A 21070-nucleotide genomic window follows, 5' to 3' on the forward strand; every position below is an offset into this window, starting at 1 on the left:
CGATCCAGCACCATGTCAAGACATATGCAGTAAATAGAACAAAAAATCCATTAATATTCTTAACAAAATACTTTGTTTTGTGGTTTATATGTGGGTCGAGAACTGGAATTACAACTGATAAACCTCGTAACATAACTAGATATAAGACTAAGGACTAAACTTTACAACTTTAGACATGATTATCAAATATCGTATCTAGAAAACACCAGACAGGCGTTCGATCTCCAGCAGATCGGACAGAATCTCCTCGGTCCGCGTGCCAATCTTCTTGGCCACCTCATTGCGATCGGAGTTGGGGAGCAGGCGATAGGACCAGATCAGGTCGCCATCGATGATGCAACGCGAGGGGTTGAGGCCCTGCTTTTTGAACGACTTTAGCGTGCGGAACTCTTTGGGATTGAGGCCGCACAAGTGGTCCTGGTACGAGAGCAGGACGTTCTGCAGCATAAGGAAGCGGCGGTAGACCTTCTCCGGAAGCGGCAGACAGTAGCCAAGACCCCCATCCAAGGTGCCATAGACGACAAAGTGTTTGTTCTCGTAGAGGAAGGGCTGCCGCTGGTGCACGCCCCGCTGATGGCATTGCACCCGGAACATGGTATTCACCACCTGCCCCAGATGGTAGTCTGCCTTGCGGATGAGCTTTTGGCCGCCGAGAGATTCCCTGGCCTCCGGCTGATACATGTAGACAATCAGGTTGCGTTCTGCGTCCGTCACCAGGAAGCCCAGATTGCTGTTGTCCACCATAAACTCGATGCCATACACCTCGAGGGGATTGAAGTCGCGCGAGGCCAGCGAGAGGGTGCGGTGCTCCTCCTGGAAGCGCAGCAGACTGATCGACTTGTACACGTCCGCTATGAAGATCAGCGACTTGACGGTGATGATCTGGTGGACATAGATGTTGGTGTCGATGAAGGCCACGCCGATGAGATCGCCATCTCGCAGCTGCCAGATGTAGATCTTCTGGCCCAGCCCGGTGACCAGGAAGCCCAGCACATCCGATATGGCCGAGACGGGGCCCTTCTGCTCCTTCTTGAAGACCTCCTTTAGCTTGAACTTGGTCATGGGCTTGCCCGGCTCGGGCACCACCTCGATGATGTCGTAGATGTGGATGTTGCCGCGGCTGGTGATGTCCTCGCTGTAGTTGAAGTTGGTGCCGATGCAGAGGTACTCCTTGAGACCCGATCGCGTGCCCTCGTACGACAGCTTCACGATCTTGAAGGCCGTCACATGCTCCCACGGCTCGAAGCGAATGGAGGCGTCCGGCACAATCTCCCAGGTCTCGGGCGAGATGAGAACCATCTCGAACTGCGAGCCATTCGGATAGATGAACCGCTCGCCGCGGCTCTCCTCGGACAGCTCCTTGTCCTCCCCGTTGAAGCGGTAGTACTTGGTCATCGGCTCCTCCGTCTGCGTGATCAGGCAGTAGACCCGATTCTCGCGGTGGTACACCAGCTGACGGGGCGTGCACCGCAGCGGCACCTTGCGCACGGGCCAGACGGAGTCGTAGCTCAGGTAGCTGGGCAGCACGGAGATCTTCAGCTCGAAGGTGGTGTCAAAGTACAGGAATCCATTGGGTATGTTCACGTTGTTGAAGGCAGCGAAGCTGCGGACGTCGCCGTTGCCCTGCAGGCGGTGGATGCGGAGTTCGCCGCGGGCGGTAAGGAAGACAAAGCAGGGGTTCACGCCACAGACCATGATCCCAGCCAAACCTCCAACGTTGGAGAAGGGCCTCAGCTTTTGGACGTACTTCGGTTGCATGTTGTAGGACTCCAGCTCCTCTTCTTCGTCGTTCTCCTCGAGCTCTATGTGCGAGGGCTGCTGATCCAGCAGATTCAGCTGCTCCAGCTTGCGGAAGCGGATCTTCAGGTTGCCCTTGGGATACCTGAACACCTGATAAATGAGCAGCTCCACGCGGGTGCGCACCATCAGCACGGGCCGCTCTCCATTGAGCCCGAGCCCCACCAGACTCAGCTCAAGGGGCAGCGGGGAGTTGGCGTGCTGCGGCATACAGGACTGCACAATGCCCACCTTGGAGTTCTCCTGCGTGCTGGATGAAAGCGAAACGAACTCCAGGGCATCCGAGAGGACCATGGCCCCGTTGCCCACATCATTGATGTGGTAGACGAGCTTCATATCTGGCATCGAGTAGATCTCGAGGGTTCCACTCTTGCGGGATACCACCAGCCAGTAGCTGGGCTTTGCCTGCACCAGGAGGCGGCGCCACCAGTCCGAGTTCTTCTGCTTCGATTGCTGGGCCAGGACCGCCATGCTGTTGATTTTGAAGGCATTCCCGGCATCGCCGTACAGCAGGTCCTCCTCATCCTCCACCTTCATGTTGGGTTCCGCCTTCATGTAGCCCCCGAAGCTGTGGCCAAAGCCGCTGCCCGAGCCCCCCGTCAGATTGAGCACATCGTCCGACTTGACCGTGAAAAGACCCGACAGATCCTTGTACGCGGCGATGGCCACGACGGCGGGCGAGCTGGTGATCGTGTGCTTGTTGATAGCCAGTCGGGGCGAGCCGCGCGTCTCGCGCAGTGCCAGTGTGATCACCTGGCCGTTCAGCATACGCAGGCACACATAGGGATCGGCTATGGCCACCTGCACCACCGGCGAGCCCACATCGATGGGCACGTTCTGGATGAGGCGAGTGCCCTGCAGAAGACGCACATGGCGTGTGGTAACCTGCAGAGGAAACAGGGGAATTGCATGAGGAGTGTCAAACAGGCTGGCTGGCTGTGTTACTCACCTGAACAATGAACCGCTGCTGGCCGAGATTGCCCACAAATATGGTGGCCTGATTCACCGTGAATCCGGTATTCTCAATCTCATTGATCTCCTGCCCGGTCTGCAGGACCAGGGTGGAGTTGCTCTGCGAGAGCAGCATGAAATCGTGCTGATCGTGCCGCGAGGTCTTCTTTGTGGCGTCGTCGAACACCGTCCACACGTCCAGGCAGCCGTCCAGCTCGAAGCTGGTGATGATCTGCGGATTGATGCAGTTCACAAAGACGGAGAGGGCACCGTTTTTACTGTGCCCTGTGGCGGCCACCAGCTCGATCTTCAGGTCATGCAGGTTCTCCGCATGCGGTCGCAGCGTGGTCCCATCCTCCTCGAACTCCACTCGCTCGCCGGCGCACATGTAATTGATGGGCGCCACATTGATGAGGCTGTCGCAGACCTCGAAGATGAATTTGCGCAGCTGGAGAACCGAAGCCTTGGCCCCCGAGCCATAGACCTAAAGGAATACAAGTCAGAGGATAATTCCAAGGGAAATCGCTTAATCGCTGTCCTACACACCTCCAGTTCCTCGTCTTCTATCCGTCGGGACTTGGCTTGAGGGGGAGCCAATTCAATTTGGTCCACATCGTAAACCTCCTCGATGTCCTGATCCTCCTGCACCCGCTGCTGCTTCTGTTGCTGCTGCTCTGCTTGTTGTTCCGCATCCACATCCAGCGTGATGACCGTGCTCTGATCCTCTTCGGTGAAGTGCAGCAACAGGGAATTGCCCAACCGAGAACCCAGGAAAATGTACTCCGAGTGGCAGACGCAAATGCAGCTGGTCAGGACACTGGCGGCCGCTTTGTGAAAGTGGAAATTCCTCACAGTCCGCATGGAGTCCACGCAGAGAGTCAACACATAGAGCTCGCCCGTGCGCAGCGAGATAACCAGTTTGTCCACATCAATGAAGGCGAAATTGGCGCAATCCAGGCTTATCCGCACACCATCCTGGGGCTTGAGGGGGAAGCTGGTGCTGTTGTCCGCCGAGCTGTTCAGGCTGACGCCATACGGCGGTACACTCTGGTTGAGGTAGATCACGGCATTCACAGTCATCACCAGACAGCCTCCAATGGGCTTCTGAATCGGATAAACCTGGGGGATTGGAGCAAAGAGCTGGAGATTAAATTTCGGCCCAAATTATGCTGTTGGGGGAACACACCTGGAAGCAGTCGAAGGGCAGACTATTCACTGTCCATATAATCGGATGGACGCGCTGCTGAATGTTCAGGGAGATGGCCACCAAGACGCAGGTGTCCGAGCGTACTTTTATGCGGCCTGGGCAGGTGCGCACCGGTTCGTAGAGGATCAGGAGCGTAGGTTCGTAGTAGCCGTGCAGGAACTGTATATCCAGGACGTTGTCAATCTTCTCGTCCAGTTCTTTGAGGGTTATCAAGTAGGACGCCATGATGGGCGTCCTCGAGACCATTGCTGTGGGTGCCTTCTTGAAGGGCTTCACGTCCGTCAGCTCGATCTCGTCCAGGCTGTTGTCCTTGCGGAAGGGCAGCACCACCAGTCGTTTGCCGTAGACCAGCATGACAGCACAGCGGGCGTCCGGGTCCACGCGCACCACCGGCACAAAGTAGCGACCCGTCCAGCCACCCCGGATGTCCTCCTCCTCGAAGTAGTGCAGCGATAGTGTCTTCAGGGCGTATGTGTCCGGATCATGCTGCAGCACCGACAGCTTCGCATCCTTGAAGCTAACCAGGAGAGCATCCTGCATTGCGCCCGCCAGGGAGACGCACTGCAGAGACATCACATTGCCGTAGAGGAAGTATGTGGCCAGGCACTCGAGCCGCATCTTCGGGGCAATGCGCATCTCGTTGGGATTGAGCTTCTGGCGCTGCCCCGCCTCCACATTCGGCGAGATGCGGTACACCTTCAGCATGTTGGCGCCGGCCACAACGAGGTTCTCCTCGAGGTTGTTGAAGAACCGGCACGAGATGGCGAACTCCACCGACGTGGCGGGGTGGGTTTGCTTGCACATGGAGAACATCGCGTCGCGTTATTTTCTTCTGCACAGCAATAAATTAAACATTATTTTCCTAAACAAATTGCCGGGCTGTCTAATTCAGTGCTGCCATTTCAGCTTATTTAAAGCTAGATTTGGCTTATTTTAAAACCAAGTAGCTTACAGCTTGAAATCTGCTTATTTTGGCTAAAAATAATTTAGTACAAAACAATTTGTTTTTTATTTTTTGTAATTTTAGTATTATTTACGATTTATTTGCGGGGTTTTTGAACTTTGCTGAGCACTCGGCCATGACATAGATAAGTGGCAAAAATCATGTCATTTCTTTCTAATTTTTAGCTTAATTTTATTCTTCAATCTAGCTTATAGTGACTCTCAAAATCTGGCAGCACTGGTCTGTTTTAGTTTATTTCGAACCTCAGAAATATACCAAAATATACCGTGTCATTTTTAAAATATACTGACGAATTCAAGTATTACATCCCTCGATTTTTACATTCCGTGAAATATTACCATCTATCTAGATCTCTCAGCCCTGCCGCAATAATTTTATCCAATTAATGAATCTATTTTCTACTTGACTGGCTTATTTTAAACACTTGCTTTTATTGGATTTTGTCAAATAATTATTAGAAACCTAAAATCAGTCTGCTCCTGAGTTTTTTTACCCTACCTTCTTTAAATCTACCATGACGGTAGATAGGGTTGCCCTATTTACTGCATATTTTTAAAATGAGACGGTATATTTCGGTATTAACCAAACATACTCGATAGCAAAAATATGGTAATACTGATTCCGCGTTAAAATACTAATAGTTGTTTTTGGTCCGTATTTAAACTAAAAATTGCGTATGATATGTTTAAAAACTGCTCACAAACGCAACCTGTAAGCTTAAATGCGATAACTATAGTGATCTAGTGTGTCCTTAGTGTGCAATTATGTGATGTAAATAAATTAGTTTCATTCAATTGCACGCAAAGGTTTTCTGCGTAGCAGCGTGTACGAAAAGGACAGCCGCTGGCCGCCAGGCCGAACACTTGTACCAGAAAGAGACCGTCATAGTCAGCTAGAAAAGAATCATTTTGTAGCTGCTTTGCTTTTGTTTGTGTGTTTGGCATTCACATTTCCCCCCATTCAATATTTAATTCAGTGGCCGTTTATTGCAGCGGTGGCCATACAATGTGCAATAGATAAAGGTGGAAGGCACTATCCCCGTCTTGCAATATATGGGAGAATAGAAAAACCCCAAAGTACTCTTCTAATCGTGGCCAAAGGCAGTAATTTTCTACGTGCTTACTGCGCGTTAGTGTATGCGTGTGCCTGACCGTGTGTGTGCGAGTGTATGTGCGGGAGGAAAAAAACAACTCTGCTTAACCGTTTCTTGTTGTTGTAGTAACATTGTTGTTTTTATTGTTGTTGGTTTTTAGGCAACGGAAGAGGAAAAATTAATTTAAAAAAGAGACCAAATAAGATATCGGAAGTATATAGGAAAAACCGTGGAACCGCAATCTGATTAAATATATCCATATACACACATACACACCTAAACAAACCAGCGGACATACACACACACCCATAGACACGAAACACACAGATGGAAGTACATATACAAAGGGCGCAACGTTAAAATTATACAGAAAGGCTCTCGCTTTGCCTTAAAATGGACAATACTGCTGGTCAGGTTAGTAAAATGCTCCCGATTCACTTTACATACACCCACATCGCTGTTTGGGGGAAATGGAAAATTTCTATTCCCCTTTGCGGTACCCTTGGTGGTGGACGGGGGCAGTGTACAGCCCCACATTTTTCTACCGCAGAGCCTGCTCTTCTGCCCTTCCGATAATTTCTCTTCCGGTGCTGCAAATTGATTTGATTTAAAACCAATCAAGGGCAAACGCAAAAGCCCCTCCTGCCGCCTGTCAGCTGTTGCCGCTGCACAGATAGACGGAAACCGAAGACCGAAGCCCCCACTGACTTTTCCCTTTCTCAATTTGATTTTCAGTATGTGCGGAAGAAACTGGCCTGATGGGACATGGACATAGAATAGATAGCAAACCCTCTGTGAAGATTTGGCTGTAAATAGTTTCGAGCAGTGAGAGAGAGAGACCGAGAGACAGATAAGCAATGAAAACCATTACGCCGGACACGACGACAGCGTCGCAGCATCAGCAAAAGCAACAACTTCTCATTCCACAAGCAGAACTGCAGATGCAACATCAGCAAACGATTATTGTGCCGCCATTAATAATGGAAGCCACGGCGCATGTGAATCTCGTGGACGATGATGAAAAGGATCCGCTGGCGCTGGAGCATACGGAGGTGGTGTCCCCAACGACCAAGCACTCGCATAGTCTCAGGTTAGTCTCCCATTTGATTGTTGTGTCAAAACAAAATGCTCATATGCCGACTTCTTTCCTTTCCACCTTAGACGTCACCTGCCGCGCATAATCGTGAAACCCATAACACTTGAGAAAAAGTCCATGGCGCCAAGCGAAGATCCTCTGCCAGCGGCAATGCCAGGACTGACATCGCTGGTCCCACATACCGCCTCCAATTCAGCTCCCCCCGCACGCATGTTCAGCAGTCGGCGCATCCAGCAGCAACAGCAGGCGAAGGCAGCTGCAGCCGCGGCGGCGGCCGCCGAAGCAGCAGCAGCAGCCGAAGCAGCAGCCCAGGCTGCAAATGCCGCCACCACGTCGCCGGGCAGCAAAGGTGCCTCCTCCTCTCAGGCCTCAACGATGCGCGAGGTGCTGGCCTCCATACCCGGGTTCAGCGTGAAGCCGCGACGTCGCAGCAACAAGAAGCTGACAACAGCAGCGCAAATCGAGCAAACGAAGGACGGAAAAATCGATCTGGAGACACCGGACTCCATATTGGCATCCACCAATCTGAGGGCGTTGCTGAACAAGCAGACGTTCTCGCTGCTGCCCCCGCTATATCAATACAATCTCATTCAGCTGTTGCCCAGTGTCGATCGTGAGGCCAGCGTTGTGGAGCCACAGTTCTTGCCGCCGCATGGACTAGATCAGCCAAGCAGTAGTGGTGCCTGCGGCAGTGGCAGTGGCAGTGGGAGCTCCACCTCTGAGGCCATTCGACTAACTGCGTCATGCCTGAACAATGAATTCTTTGCCCGCGCCTGTCTGGAGTGGCGCGAGCGATTGAGCGAAGGAGAATTCACGCCCGAGAACCAGCTGAAGCTTAAGACGGAGGCGGAGCGCGAGAAGAACAAGCTTGATCCGTGGAAACTGAAGCACTTTGAGCCCTATTGGGGGGAGAAGAATGCGAGGAATGCATCGGGTATGCCCACCACAGTTGGCAAGCTGAAGCTGGAGATCGAAAAGGAGAAGCATCGGACGACAACCATTAAGAGTGAGCCCAAACCACCAGCGACAACGCAACAGCAACAGCAAAAGCAACAAGCAACATGTGATAATGAGACTGAACTGAAATTTGATTTGGTAAGCAATGATTGGATCGGAGATCTCTGCGCTCTGAACTCTGACCTTTCCACTCTTTCAGAGCACAAAGTGCGAAACGACAACAGCAGCCGCAGCAGCAGCAGCAAACACTAGCGTACCAGCAGCAGCAGCTGCAGGAAGAACAACAGCTCCGCCTGAGACTAGTTGCAGTCAGAATAGCTTAGCAGGGACAGAGCAACAGCGTCGCATCCTCAAACGTCCGTCGAGCAGCCCATCGCGTCGCAAGCCGACACCAACAATAATACTAGACGATGACGATGATGATCCCAATGAGGTGCTGCCGAGCACATCCAAGGAGAGCAAACTGATGAAAATCGAAGCTCCGTTTGTTCCTTATTCGTCGTCAGGGAATGCTGTCGTTGCCACTGCACCGTCGCCGCCCCTGCCCGCCCTCAATAAGGATGTGGTGGATCATGCCACAACGAAGATAACTGCAACAAGAATCAATGAGGAGCGACAACAACAACAGCAGCAGCCAATTATCAACAGTACCTGTGATAAAATCGAGCCATCCGAGTGCAATGAAGAGTTCATTTCCATTGATCATCAGGACATGGTGGAGCTTGAAGCCGCGAACGCCGCTGCACTGGCAGTAGCCACGGCGGCTGTCACACCGCCAGACAATCCCGAGGCGGAGGTCAATGACTTTGAAAGCTATTTGGAGAGCGTGGAGCTAGTTACCAAAGGGCCATTGGATGCGTCTAGTGAGGTAGATCACACAACGGCAGCAGCAGCGGAAGTGGCAGCAGCAGCATCAGGAGCCAGCCATGATTTCGTGTTTGCCGATACCATCGATCATGGTGAGCCATCTTTTGATTACTGTTCAGCGCTTAGGGGACTTGCCCCTCCACCTTGTTATACCCACCCGACTAACGTTTTTCCCTTGTGTTCGTTCATGTTCAGCATATTTCCACAACCATCATACAGACATCAATCACACCTTCTACACATCATCGTCATCGTCCAACAGTAATACATAATGCCACCATAGCCTTTAAACTAAATATAAACTATATTGCTTTCCTCTTTTCGTTGCATGCACAGTGGCGCATTCGGCACTCAAACTGGAGGAGGAGCAGCACTGCATTAAGCTGGATGACTCGCCCATGTGTTCAGTGGCCATACCCAGCTCGATTTGCAGCTCGACTCCACCCAGCTCGATCACGTCCACTAGCTTTACATCCTCCTCATCCGCTTCACTGTCATCATCGTGCTCGAGCAGTAATTCCAGCTCCATGCCGGCCACTGTAACGGCGGCCACCACCAACGCGTCAGCAACGTCGACAACATCAGTAGCAGCCGTAGGAGTATCAGCAACAGCCCCAATGTCGCTGTCCTCAGCGGCAGGGTCAACTCTGGCCGATGTCCAGGCTATGCTCTCCTCGGTGGTCACGTTGCAACAGCAGCAGCAACACCAGCAGCCATCTGTGGAGTTGAACTCGAGCGAAATGTATCAGCATGTCCAGCACGATTGGAACTTTGGTGACATTAAGCTGATGGCAGCAACGCCCCAAAGAAGCTCCCAAGCAGCGAGGGAGCAGCAACTGAATCATGAGGCTATCAATCTGATGGAGGTCGTCAAGGAAGAAGTCATCGATGATGATGCGTGTCAGGAGTTCCTCAACGAGAGCGATGAGTTGGAGGAGGAGGACGACGATCTCGTTGAGTGTATCGACGATGATCAGCAGGAACAGCATATGCTGGAAGCCATGAACGACGAGGACAGTGATGCAGTCCGGCAAATAGTGGACAAATTGCAGCAGCATCAAGAGGAACAGCAGCAGCAGCAACAAGAGCAGCAGCAGCAGCAGCAGCAGCAGCAACGGCAGCGACAGCATGTGCATATCCAGGATGTAGTGCATTTGCCACAGCATTCGTTTTTGCCACAGGCCCACACCGACTACGGGAACGAGGTGAGTTACACGACAAAGTTTATAGAGCCACTTGAATCTTCTGATACCATTTGGTGTCCTTCCAGATTACGCAGGAGATTCTGGGCGAAGCCGTGCCCATGTCAGCTGCCGAAATGGAGGTATCCAGCACCGTGATCACCAACAGTAGCAACAGCAACGACAGCAGCAACAATCTGAGCCTCAATCAGCCGATGCAGCCACAGCAGAATGCTCCAGCGGTTGCGCCACAGCAACGCCAGATTCTGGTTGATTCCAATGGTCAGATTATTGGCAACTTTCTGTTGCAACAGCAGCAGCAACGTCAACACCAGCAGCAACATCAACAGCAGCAGCAGCTGCTTCAGCAATTCACACTGCAAGCAGCGGCCGCACAGCAACAACAGCAGCAACAGCAGGCGACGAGTAGCAATGCTTTGGCCAAAACTCTGCCTGTAACGCTACGCAATGGAACCCAACAGTTTTTGTCGCCCAACTTGATCGCCCAGCAACAGCAGCAGCAACTTGAGCAACAGCAGCAGCAGGCAGTGCAACAGAAGCAGCAGCTACAGCAATTTGCCCTGCAACAGGCACAGCTCCATCAGCGGCAGCTGATGGCTCAAGCCGCCAACAACAATCTGCTCCAACAGCAGCAGCAACAGCAACACCAGCAGCAGCAGCAGACTGTTGTCCCCGCAGCAGCGCAGCCCAAATTTATAGCCAAGCCATTGAATATTATTTCCATGACGCGGCCCGCCGCCAGTGCGTTACCCATTACGGCAGCAACAACAGCAAACACCACAACAATTCCGTCCGCCTATGCTAATGTTGTTGCCGTAACAGCCGCGCCACAGCCCCAGCCCCAGCCGCCACCGCCCTCAGTAGCAACATCAGTAGCAGTGCCTCAACAGCAGTCGCAGGCCCTTCAGCATCCCCAGCAGCAGCTGTCCAATCACAATAGCAATATGCAGCAGTTGCCGACATTACCAAGCGTTCTAACGATGAAAACGCTGCCTCCCTCGGGGGTGCCGACGACCATTGCCCAGCAGCGATTGCAACCGAAGATGCCGACGGGCAAGGGACGCAAGGCCACCAGCAATAGGCTGCCCCCAGGGGCCGTTAATCTCGAGCGAAGCTATCAAATCTGCCAGGCCGTCATCCAGAACAGTCCAAATCGTGAGAATCTAAAAGCACAGCTGCGTCCCCCCGCGGCCATACTCAACCAGCATCAGCAGCCAACGGTAGTGACCACAACGGCAACACCTGTGAGCAGCCCGCTGAATGTGTCAACTGTGGCTGCCACACCCTTGTCGAACATGACGGCGGCTTCCGCGAATGTGGTCGCCGCACCCGCGGCGGCAGCTCCCATTCAGAATATGCTAAAGCCGGAGGAACTGCTGGTTGGTGGAGCAGCTGCCACTGGAGCCCTGCCCGCCGGCCTGCCGCCCAATTTGATGGGCGTTGGACGTCCGGGAGTGTACAAGGTGAACATTTATTTAAATTTCCTTTTGAGACCATTTTCAATCAACAATTTGTGTCGTCTGCAGGTCATTGGTCCTCGCATGAGCGGCTTTCCGCGTAAGAAATATGTCCAGAGGAAGCCATCACCCAACACACTGATACGTCATGTGTTTAGTCCGGGACCTGGAGCGGCCAATGCCACGCCCCAGCAGCTTCAGATACTCCAGCAGCAGCAGCAGCAACAGCAGGCGGCGACATTGCCAGTGGCACAGACCCAGCCACAGCCACCCGCGGCACCAGAGCAGTTGATCCATCAGAACGGCAGTGGACAGTACGTGTTGGTGCATCGCGCCACTGTGGGTGCGGCCGACAACCAGGCGCCAAGGGCGTCCAGTGCCCCGCCACTGCATCAGAATCAGGTAAGTGTTTGGAAGCGGTTCTCTTGTTGATATACATATCTAATGATTATTGTGCATTGGCAGTTTGTCACCGTTCAGAATCCGCTGCACAGCCTGAATGGCCTGCCAATGGGCGGACGCGGGCGTCCCGCATCGGTGGATAATACAGCGGGCAGCGGCAACGTTATGGCGCCGGCAATTACTGCCACCGAGGTCCTGCACCATCACCATCTTAATCACAATCACAATCACGAGCTGCAACAACAGCAGCACCAGCAGCATCAGCAGCAACAGCAACAGCATCATCAGCAGATGGGAAATGTTGGCAATGTGGGCGCCGCCGCGAATATTGTGCGGCGCAATATCGCTGCAGGTAAATTGGTGTATTATTAGTGGTTAGCGAGGTACGTCTTTCAAATCACCTTCATCCATCATCCTTCAATCTTGAGTGGGTTCAATCCATGAAACCATGATTAATTGGCACGCAGTCATTAGTTTGTTGCGTAGATTTGTTAGAGTTACTCGTACCCTAGGACCCAGCCACAGGTTGGTTCTGTCTTTGGTTCTGATTTTTGATTGTATGGATAGATAGATTACTTGCATGTCTCATCAGGGGCTCATTCAGCTTTGAACTGCCTCTAAAACTTGTTTATATTTTTATAGAACTTATAATTTGTTAGTAAGTATGTAATCCACATGAGAATCCCTTTGCTTCAGTGTTTCATATATCGAATTCCTTTTCTTGGCAGGATCCACCAACATCACCTACATCGATGGCAGCAACAACAATTCAACAGCCGCCACCGCCGCTCTCATGGAAGCAGCCGCCGGCAACAACTACATAGTGACCACAGCCGCAGCACCAACCGCGGCCACGCCAACAGTCATTCAGCAACAGCAGCCACCGCTGCAACAGCCGCAACAACAGGCTGTGCATCCTCTGCTGCAGCTACGTCAAAGTGGGGAGAACACACCGCCGGGCAGCGAGGCTGCAACAGCACCGGCCAACAACTGCGCCTGCTCGCTGAACGCAATGGTTATTTGCCAGCAGTGCGGAGCCTTCTGTCACGACGACTGCATCGGTGCGGCCAAGCTGTGTGTGTCCTGTGGAATCAGATGAGTGCCGGACCCCCTGCCGATCGCCCATGTGAACAACGTATTATAGTAATATAGAGACCCCCCACCCCCCCATAGACATGTAGACTAGAATGCAATGGCTATATACATATGAGTATGTATCCCAATAGACAGACACACTATAGCGCAAGTGCAGAGGCTTACGCACAGCAGAACCAGCAGCAATACCAGTCCTGTTCACAGGCACAGCCACAGGCCCAGTCCCAGCCCAGGGCACACACACAAAGCCAAGGCAACAGATAGATATATATCATAAATATATACACATATGTGTGTATATTTTAGACCGATCAAAGACCCATGTAAACTAAGTAACCTTGCAGTTCTTACAACTTTTTGTATAAAGCCAAAAAGAGTACGAAGAGGAGGAGAAGGAGGTGGAAGAACGCTTAAAGGGCAAACAAACGAGTGTTGTGTATTTTGTGCTTGTTGCATATCCCTAAAGATACTCGTGGTTTTTGTGATTGTTTAAGGATATCTCAAGCACACTAAAAAATAAAAAGCAAAAAACAAACAATCTATAAACTCTCAGTGTAATTACAAGAAAACATACAAAAAGAAAAAGAAAAACAAGATGGAAAAGAAAACGAAAACGTAAAAACAAAAGGCAAACGTAAAGCATAAAAAACAGATTAGATTATATGTAATGTATATATTTATGTTTAAATTAATTGTACCATATGGATAGAAATCATAGTTTGGCATCTGTCTGGCACCCCCTATGAAGACTATATTTTTATAATTTATTCGCGCATGTGCGAAGTTCGTTTGGTTTGTTCTATGAATATAAGAACTTCATATTGATGTATATGAGATATATATATATATATATATACATATATATACATACTTTACTGTGTAATTTATAAACTAATTGGAGTGTATAACGCCTGGGCCCAGCGCCTAGTTCTTAAGTTCTTATACTGTAATTTTAGCCTAAGTTCTAAGTATTCTCCACCAGACAAATCACCCGCACCCACACTCACACCCGAGCCTAGAAACGACTCTCCATATCCACACCATTTCTTTAGCATATAGCGCATAAACGTAATTCTAATTCACGAAAATAATTTCAAAACAAAGCCCCCTATACATTAAGAAAAACTGTTGATAAAAAAACAATACAAAGGCAATGCAAATGATAAACGAAAGAACGAAAGAAGGAAACAAAACTGCAAAAGAGAGAACGAAAACCGCATAGATAATAGCAAGTCAAAATCAGAAGCAACAAAGTTACGATTATGATGAGGTTAAACAAAATTCAAAACAATACCTAAGCAAAGAACAAGAACAACAGAACATTCTGCTCCTAGATGCACCTCACTGCAAAATTAACCAATACATAAACATAATTACAAATAAATTTGAGAAAAAAAGAAAGTGATGTGAAGAAGTAGAAATTTCTAAGGGGATAACGCCTCAGAGCTCACTGTTCATAGCGTGGTATTCTTCTATGGAAGAAGGAAATAATCTATCTGCAGAGTATTCACAGACTGACCCACTTTCTTTTGATTATTTTATTCGTTACTTGGATTCAATTATGGAAAGGTTTTTGCCCAAATATTGACGGGCTTCAATGCCTTATAGCCCTGTTTGATGTTTGATAGATTCATTAATGACAGAATAACTTTGGTTTTTTATAATTTTATAATTCCTTTTGTTTTTGTTTTTATTAAGGAGAAAAAAATACAACTTTGTTTCGTTCGGATGGTTGTAACTTTACTTTACGAAGTATTCAGTCCATTTCTAAATGTTAGAAATTCTCTAACTAAGCACAGGGTACGGTATAGGTTTAAGCCCTGATGTCCTTGTAGTGCTTGTCCTCGTCGCTCTTGTCCAGCTTGATCGAGTACTTGCCGATGAGGGAGCCCTCAACGTCGGCCTGGCCATCGGGATTGAATTGGGGTCCATCACCAATATCCTGCATCTCGTCCTTGAGCACCCTGTAGCCGTCCTTATCGGCGATATAGTGAACTGTGCGCTTCACGAATCCATCCGTGTAGCTGTACGAGCCTCTGACGGTGCCCCCATCGCGCTCCTCTGTCCTCGTATTCTGGTTGTCGTTGATTTGATCGTCGATGTTGGAGCTGAAGGAGTACTGTGCATTTTCGTTCTGCTGGCGCTCCAACTCTAATCTGTCCTCCTCATCCTGATCGATCTGAAATCGGAGAGAAATAATTGTTATTAATCAACCTGATCGAAGTGAGACTCAAGCCCCTTTTTTTCCAATTAAATATTCATGTGATTTAAATAAAATATGAATCTGATTTCAAGGTGAATACCGCATCATTTCTGTTCGGTCTGTCAGACCTCTGCATTTCCCCTTCCTTTGCACATATGACATCATGTGGGGATTTTCTATACTGACTAATGACCCAATGAACCTTGCTAACTATTGAGCGTATAGACATCTGTCAGATACGGTTATATAATAATTTTACATGATCTTGCGATCTACAAGGTTTATGCAAGCCAGAAAGATCATCGCCATGGAAAAACCGGAATGAAAAGTGTTTTTGATACCCATATATTGTCAAGTATTGAAAAATTTCGCGCATCCGAAAGTGCTGATTGGTGCTATGGACAAAGAATGTTCCCATTGTCATTCCAACATGAATCGGATGATATGTGATGCGCATCAGGCCAACTAGCAACTGCTGATACGTTTTCGCGAATGATTATCACAACTTGTAACGATCGTGTAAACCTAATCTTAGCTGCAACGAGTATGACTCAACAGAGCGAACGAAACGTTGATTGCGATGTTTTGACACATTATTTCTGTTCTCCTTCCCCAAGCATATTCAATTTGTCTTCTGCTTGAATGCATGAACGGAAGCAGTAATTGAAAAATGTGTCGATGTATTCCAGTTATCTGCTTGGTTTGGGGTCTCGTCGGTAGGCTAAATGCTCTACTGAAGAAACTACCTTCGTTGAATGGTAAGGATTACAAGGAACTTCCACAACATCAAATCCCCACAGAATTTATTTGAATACTCAAATAAAATAATATATTTGTATTAGTTGGTCTTTTCTATCATAACTTGTATCTTGTATGTATCTTCTACATCCTTCTTCCATGATTCGCTATACATATCGTGGGCTTGCGGGTAGCGTCTACAGCTATCGGCTATCCCGATCCTAGCTATATGTAAATTCAAAGTCAAAATGATAAGTTTTCGCTGTTGTTGGGGTGGAATATTTTTTCTTTCCTTTGTTTTAGTATCACGCGTCAAGGCGAGGCGTGGCAAAGGCAAGGTGGGGAAGTAGTCTTAATACTACAAAAAAACTGTAAAAAAACAGAAAAAAACTAACGATAAATAACCTGAAAACTTGTTCGGTCAGATCGAAACGGCTGTGTGTCGGCATATAAAGCCCGACGAGCGGCAGTCGATGTTGACTATAGTAACCAAGCGGACGTTCAACTGTTCAAAACAAATATACCAACAATTATAATCATGGGTAGGTGTTATGAAAGCGAATGAGTGCCAAATGCGGAACCATAAAGAATGCGGCTTTCATTAAACGTTCACATTCAAATTTACAGTTCGACTGTGCTTTCTATCGCTCCTGATTGCTGCCTGTGTGGTGGCAACACTGGCTGCCAGCGGTAAGTACAGTACAGCTTTCTCGCTGGCAAGCTTTCGCTGGAGCTTTCCTAACATTTCACCTCACCCTTGCCGCCAACAGATTGTCCTTCCTCGACCAAAGTCCAGAACTGTACGCCCAAGTGCCTGCACGACAGCGAGTGCAGTGCCATCGGTGGCAAGTGCTGCCCAAATCTGTGCAACGGACGAAGCTGTGTCCAGCCTAATCAGCTGGGCAACTCTGGTGGAGACAAGTCGCCCTTCGGCAGCAAGAATAGTAAGTGTTACCCCTCATACATGCAGACTACTGATCTCATCCTTTGGAAGAGATTTGCCTGAAATATGGCAGAATCTGTTAATCGGATCTGCGTCCATATCTTCAAAGTTTTTGTGAAAAGCGATTTGGTTCTTCACGAACGTTCTTAAGTTAAAGTTTGAGGATCAAACCATCAAACCTCACAGAGTATAGTTTAGTATGCTTCTATCGATTCCTTCCCACCTAATCGATCTGGAGCTGTGGGTGACTAAAGTTAGCCTTTAACTGTTTCTAATATGATTGTACTTCTGTTTAATTCCTAGCTGGAGCTACGGGCAGCTATTGTGGCAATGTCAAGTGCAGCAGCTTCGAGAAGTGCGATATGGATCGCAGCACCAAGCGTCCCAAGTGCGTGCGATCTTGAGAACACCCAACCCCATACCCATTCCCACCCCCACCTAATATAGCCACTAAAACACCAACAGCAACGCGATTAAACTTGTTTGTTTGTCACTAAATTAAGATTTTCCATGTGGTTTTCCTTTGTTCAGGGGAGTTTTCTCTTTTCTTTAACACTCACGGGTGCGGAGAGGACAACGGTAGCCAGCAGGCTGGCGATCAACACGAATTTGAACATTTCGATTGGGTTGATGAACTACAAGTCTTCACTGGACTGGATGTGTGTTGGCGCTGCAAGTGATTTTGTACTATGGATCGTTGGCTGGCTGGTAGCCGGGCTTTTATATCACACTTGAGACCGAACCGGCCCAAAAGCAGCAGCACCAGCAGCTCGAGCAGCACCGGCAGCTGCGTCAGCGTCGGTGTTGCCTTTTCCCCTGCTGCCACTTCACCAATTTTGGCTTTGGCTTTGGCCTGGCTGTTTACATACATATTTGACAAGCCAGAGATCTTCCCCTTACCAGATCGGACCCAAGCGTGGTGGTTGTTGTTTTTTGGGGGGGAAAACTCACAAAATTTCAAATGGAATTTTGCAATCGTTTAAGGGGGGGTCTCTTCGAGTGGCCCGAGGCTGTAAGCTGCAATTCGGTTTGCATGGTGTAGATGGGGCCCTGAAGAAGATTGAATGGGGAATCGGTGCATTGCGTAAGACTCGCGTGGTGCGGTGCGATGCGGTTCGGGCTGGGTCCCATCTCGGCTTCAAGGTCAGTTGGTCAACCAGTTTCGATCTCGGCCAGTTCCAAAAGGTGCACTTACCCTACTGCCTATTCTGTTTCATCTTCTTCTGCATCTCCTTCTCGTGCAAGCGCTCTTTTTTCTGTAGTCTCGTTTTTGTTTTGCTTTTTTTTTTGGTCAACTTATGTAATTTATGTGAAGTTTTGTGCAAATTGAAAGCCTCGATGGTGTGTCTCGGTCGGGTCTGTTTGAGTTTGTGTTTTATTTCTCTTTCTTTCGCTTACGAGGAAGTAAGTGGAGCATTACGTTGCGTCTGGGGCGGGGGCACCCTTTGGTTAAGGCAACGCCATAACCACTCACCAACAGCTGGGACTCTGCCTAGAGATTGGGATTGGGATTGGGACTGGAGCCTGCGAATGGCACTGGGGACTGCAATTTTCGGCTTCGCCCCAATCTGGAGATCTACAGTGGGGCGTACTGGCACAGGATGTTGGGCAATCTTGGTAGCAGCCTCAGATAAAACAGATAAAACATTCGAGGAACCATGGAGAAAAAGTCAGAAAAAGATTCAATGAATACATTTCGTTTGCTAAGAATAATATTTATTAAACATTTATTCAGATATATTTATTTAATTAATGCTAATTCTTCCCTCACTTTTTTTAAAGCAATAAACTGAAATTTATGAGGCCTAAATTATACTTGATTGTATTTTAATTTTAATTTTTTCTTTACCCTTGCCAAAAGGTTTACCAAATGAATTACTAAATAAATGACTTTAAAATTTTGTAAGGGGCTCTGCGTACTCTGTTCGGCATAAAGTGAACTCTCGAGAATTCTCTCAACAGACATTTTATCACGTATCCGACCGTAAGGTACGTTCTACCAGTAGGACGGACCGATTTGGGCATGCCCAACCGACTCTGGCCCACTGTCCGAGTGCTTGGTTTATTTGTTGTACATCCGTTCGTTCCACTTTCGATTCGTTTCCCCATCCAGAGCCACCACGGAGCTTCCCTCCATTCACCCACCTGCCGATCGACTCTGCCGCTGCCGCTGCCCCTTTCACTGCTGGCTTTCTATGAATCGTATGGAGGGAGCATATGGGTAGTCTTTGTAGTATTGTATTGTAGATGTAATAACAGTTTAGTAAACTTATTTTGCTTTTATGTGTGTTATTTCAACGCCGCAACGCAACGTTGCAGTGGCACCAATTTCGTTTGAGATAATATCCAGGCGTCTCTCGGAGATGGAAGACAAGCGGCTTTTTGTTGTAGTTGTTGTTATACCCTGCCAGAGGGTGGGTTTTTTTGGCACAATATTTAATCAAGAATTTAAATAAAATGAAGACTTGTCCATAAATAATCCCCTCAAAAATACTTGGTACTATGCGTAGAAAGGGTATACAAACATCGTATAGGGTATGCGAGAGCCCACTTTCTTGTTGGTTTTTGCTTATGTTTTGCCTAAAATTGAAATCAATATAAAAAGCTCAAGGTGAGAGACCGCATCAACTCGATGTAGCCATGTAGTCTTCGTCTCACACACGCAACGCCCCATCATCGGTGCGTCGTTGGCTTGGTTTACCGATAATTTTATAATTATACTTTGTTGCCTTAATGATGGCCAATAGCGCAGCGACAGAGAGGAGGGGGCAGGAAGCTTCAAACATTTGCCATATTTACGACTCTATTTGGACTCTGCCTGCGCCCTTCCTTCATTCCTCTTTCTTCACAAATTAGCACGCTCCTATCACCATCACCATCACCCCGTCTCCTGCTTCCACTCTTCCGACGGACATTTGCATGTTAACACCCCGACCCGCAATGGGAGTGGGAGAGCGGGACTCTCTTGGGCGTTTACGTTGACAAATTGCTTTGGGGGCGCTCTCTTTTATCGGCCGCTCTTATGCAAATGTGCTTTTTATTTTGTTTTTCGGGCCTGTCTGCTGTGGGTTGGCCGGCTCTTGGATTTAGCTCAGGGCTATGGCTATGGATATTTGACATTTTCAATCAAAATTTGTTAATTATTTATTGGAGTTTGGAGACGATGATGACCCAGTCATACAAATGATGTCTGTGAGGGCGAGTCGCGTTCGTTGTTTTTTGTTGTTTTCTTCTCTATATGGGCGATTCAATGACCTTTCGATTTGCATTTTGGGCATTGTCGATCGATACGCATAATGGGACTTAATAATCCATTGAAGATTCATCAATTAATCGGATTTAGTGGGATAAGTATTTATGGAGGGGGGATCGTTTTGTTTTGTTACCATCTCAAGTGGAGATGATGGACTGCCACGGCTAATGTAGAATAGCATATAATTAATGTACATTAATTATTATTACGCGCACTGCTTGAAGCCAAGTAATATTAATACGCGTTTTGAAGCATTTCCTCAGTGGAGCCAGTGAATCACTTGTTTTCCTCTGGAAATAAATCCGATTTATAAGCCATCGCATAAATTTCCAGCTTTAACAGCTGTCCTCGCACTTGGCAGCAGACACTGTATATACGCACAAATTTCAAGGACAACTCGGCAAAAGTAACCCGCAAAACGTATACTTATACTTATGCATACATATACATAATATACATACTTATATTTGACTGCTGACATTTAGAAGAGGAATATAAGAAGCTTGATGTCGGCGTCGCCGGGTGCGTGCGCTCGAAAGGAATGCAATAAGAGAAAATGTGCGAAAAAAAAAGACAGGAAGAGCAGCAGCAGAGGCTCGAATTATGCACAGACACACACACAACACACACGCACACATTTGCCTACAAAGAAACGAACGCAAAGCGCCAAGGTAAATTAATATTAGTGGGTAAGGCCACACAAGCTCGTGCAAATAGTAAAGCACTGCAAACGAAAGTTTTTGATGCAAAATATCTCAGACAGACGCTGTAATTCGCTATGTAATTTAGGAATTAAAATATAATTTGAATAGTTTTTGGCACCATACCCACTGCATAACATATCT

General features: G+C 48.3%; 4 protein-coding genes across 13 annotated transcripts; 2 read left to right on the forward strand and 2 right to left on the reverse strand.

The window, feature by feature from the left end:
• Nucleotides 1-50: 50 nt before the first annotated feature.
• Nucleotides 51-4881, reverse strand: Cpsf160 (cleavage and polyadenylation specificity factor subunit 1). The gene is made up of 4 exons (XM_001360558.4): nt 3935-4881; nt 3295-3867; nt 2747-3232; nt 51-2682 (listed from the first exon to the last, which is right to left on the reverse strand). Exons 1-4 carry the CDS (start codon nt 4766-4768, stop codon nt 196-198), a joined length of 4380 nt encoding a protein of 1459 aa, XP_001360595.2. The 5' UTR covers nt 4769-4881; the 3' UTR covers nt 51-195.
• A 565-nt stretch (nt 4882-5446) lies between these two features.
• On the forward strand, nt 5447-14369 carry Asx (Additional sex combs). 10 transcript variants are annotated; one of them, XM_033377548.1, is made up of 11 exons: nt 5447-5528; nt 6173-6426; nt 6748-7102; nt 7174-8203; nt 8265-9024; nt 9128-9193; nt 9269-10137; nt 10203-11597; nt 11661-11993; nt 12057-12345; nt 12722-14369. In XM_033377548.1, the coding sequence occupies exons 3-11, from the start codon at nt 6870-6872 to the stop codon at nt 13090-13092; spliced, it is 5346 nt and encodes a 1781-aa protein (XP_033233439.1). In that variant the 5' UTR covers nt 5447-5528; nt 6173-6426; nt 6748-6869; the 3' UTR covers nt 13093-14369. The 10 variants fall into 10 exon arrangements, with proteins under 10 accessions (XP_033233439.1, XP_002138370.3, XP_015039510.2 ...); XM_015184024.2 differs by having other exon boundaries at nt 5491-5630; XM_033377550.1 differs by having other exon boundaries at nt 5491-5630; nt 12057-12376; nt 12722-12833.
• Nucleotides 14370-14762: 393 nt separating this feature from the next.
• On the reverse strand, nt 14763-17692 carry Cpr51A (Cuticular protein 51A). The gene is made up of 2 exons (XM_001360560.4): nt 17533-17692; nt 14763-15267 (listed from the first exon to the last, which is right to left on the reverse strand). The coding sequence occupies exons 1-2, from the start codon at nt 17587-17589 to the stop codon at nt 14902-14904; spliced, it is 423 nt and encodes a 140-aa protein (XP_001360597.1). The 5' UTR covers nt 17590-17692; the 3' UTR covers nt 14763-14901.
• Nucleotides 16440-17440, forward strand: LOC4803960 (uncharacterized). The gene is made up of 4 exons (XM_001360561.4): nt 16440-16571; nt 16657-16719; nt 16800-16973; nt 17276-17440. The coding sequence occupies exons 1-4, from the start codon at nt 16568-16570 to the stop codon at nt 17374-17376; spliced, it is 342 nt and encodes a 113-aa protein (XP_001360598.2). The 5' UTR covers nt 16440-16567; the 3' UTR covers nt 17377-17440.
• Nucleotides 17693-21070: the final 3378 nt, after the last annotated feature.

Source organism: Drosophila pseudoobscura, chromosome 3 (genome assembly GCF_009870125.1).
Source record: "Drosophila pseudoobscura strain MV-25-SWS-2005 chromosome 3, UCI_Dpse_MV25, whole genome shotgun sequence".
Taxonomy (NCBI): Eukaryota; Metazoa; Arthropoda; class Insecta; order Diptera; family Drosophilidae; genus Drosophila; species Drosophila pseudoobscura.

Bases quoted from the DNA above. Each gene is read 5' to 3' on its own strand.
- Cpsf160 (XM_001360558.4), bottom strand. From the start codon at position 4,768: ATGTTCTCCATGTGCAAGCAAACCCACCCCGCCACGTCGGTGGAGTTC. The intron at 3,868-3,934 runs GTGTGTTCCCCC...CCAATCCCCCAG, and splicing joins TGCCCTTCGACTGCTTCCAG to GTTTATCCGATTCAGAAGCC. The intron at 2,683-2,746 runs GTGAGTAACACA...TTTCCTCTGCAG, and splicing joins AGCAGCGGTTCATTGTTCAG to GTTACCACACGCCATGTGCG.
- Asx (XM_033377548.1), top strand. From the start codon at position 6,870: ATGAAAACCATTACGCCGGACACGACGACAGCGTCGCAGCATCAGCAA. The intron at 11,994-12,056 runs GTAAGTGTTTGG...GTGCATTGGCAG, and splicing joins CGCCACTGCATCAGAATCAG to TTTGTCACCGTTCAGAATCC. The intron at 12,346-12,721 runs GTAAATTGGTGT...TTTTCTTGGCAG, and splicing joins GCGGCGCAATATCGCTGCAG to GATCCACCAACATCACCTAC.
- LOC4803960 (XM_001360561.4), top strand. The intron at 16,720-16,799 runs GTAAGTACAGTA...TGCCGCCAACAG, and splicing joins GGCAACACTGGCTGCCAGCG to ATTGTCCTTCCTCGACCAAA. The intron at 16,974-17,275 runs GTAAGTGTTACC...TTTAATTCCTAG, and splicing joins GCCCTTCGGCAGCAAGAATA to CTGGAGCTACGGGCAGCTAT.
- Cpr51A (XM_001360560.4), bottom strand. From the start codon at position 17,589: ATGTTCAAATTCGTGTTGATCGCCAGCCTGCTGGCTACCGTTGTCCTC. The intron at 15,268-17,532 runs GTGAGTGTTAAA...CTCCGATTTCAG, and splicing joins CCGTTGTCCTCTCCGCACCC to ATCGATCAGGATGAGGAGGA.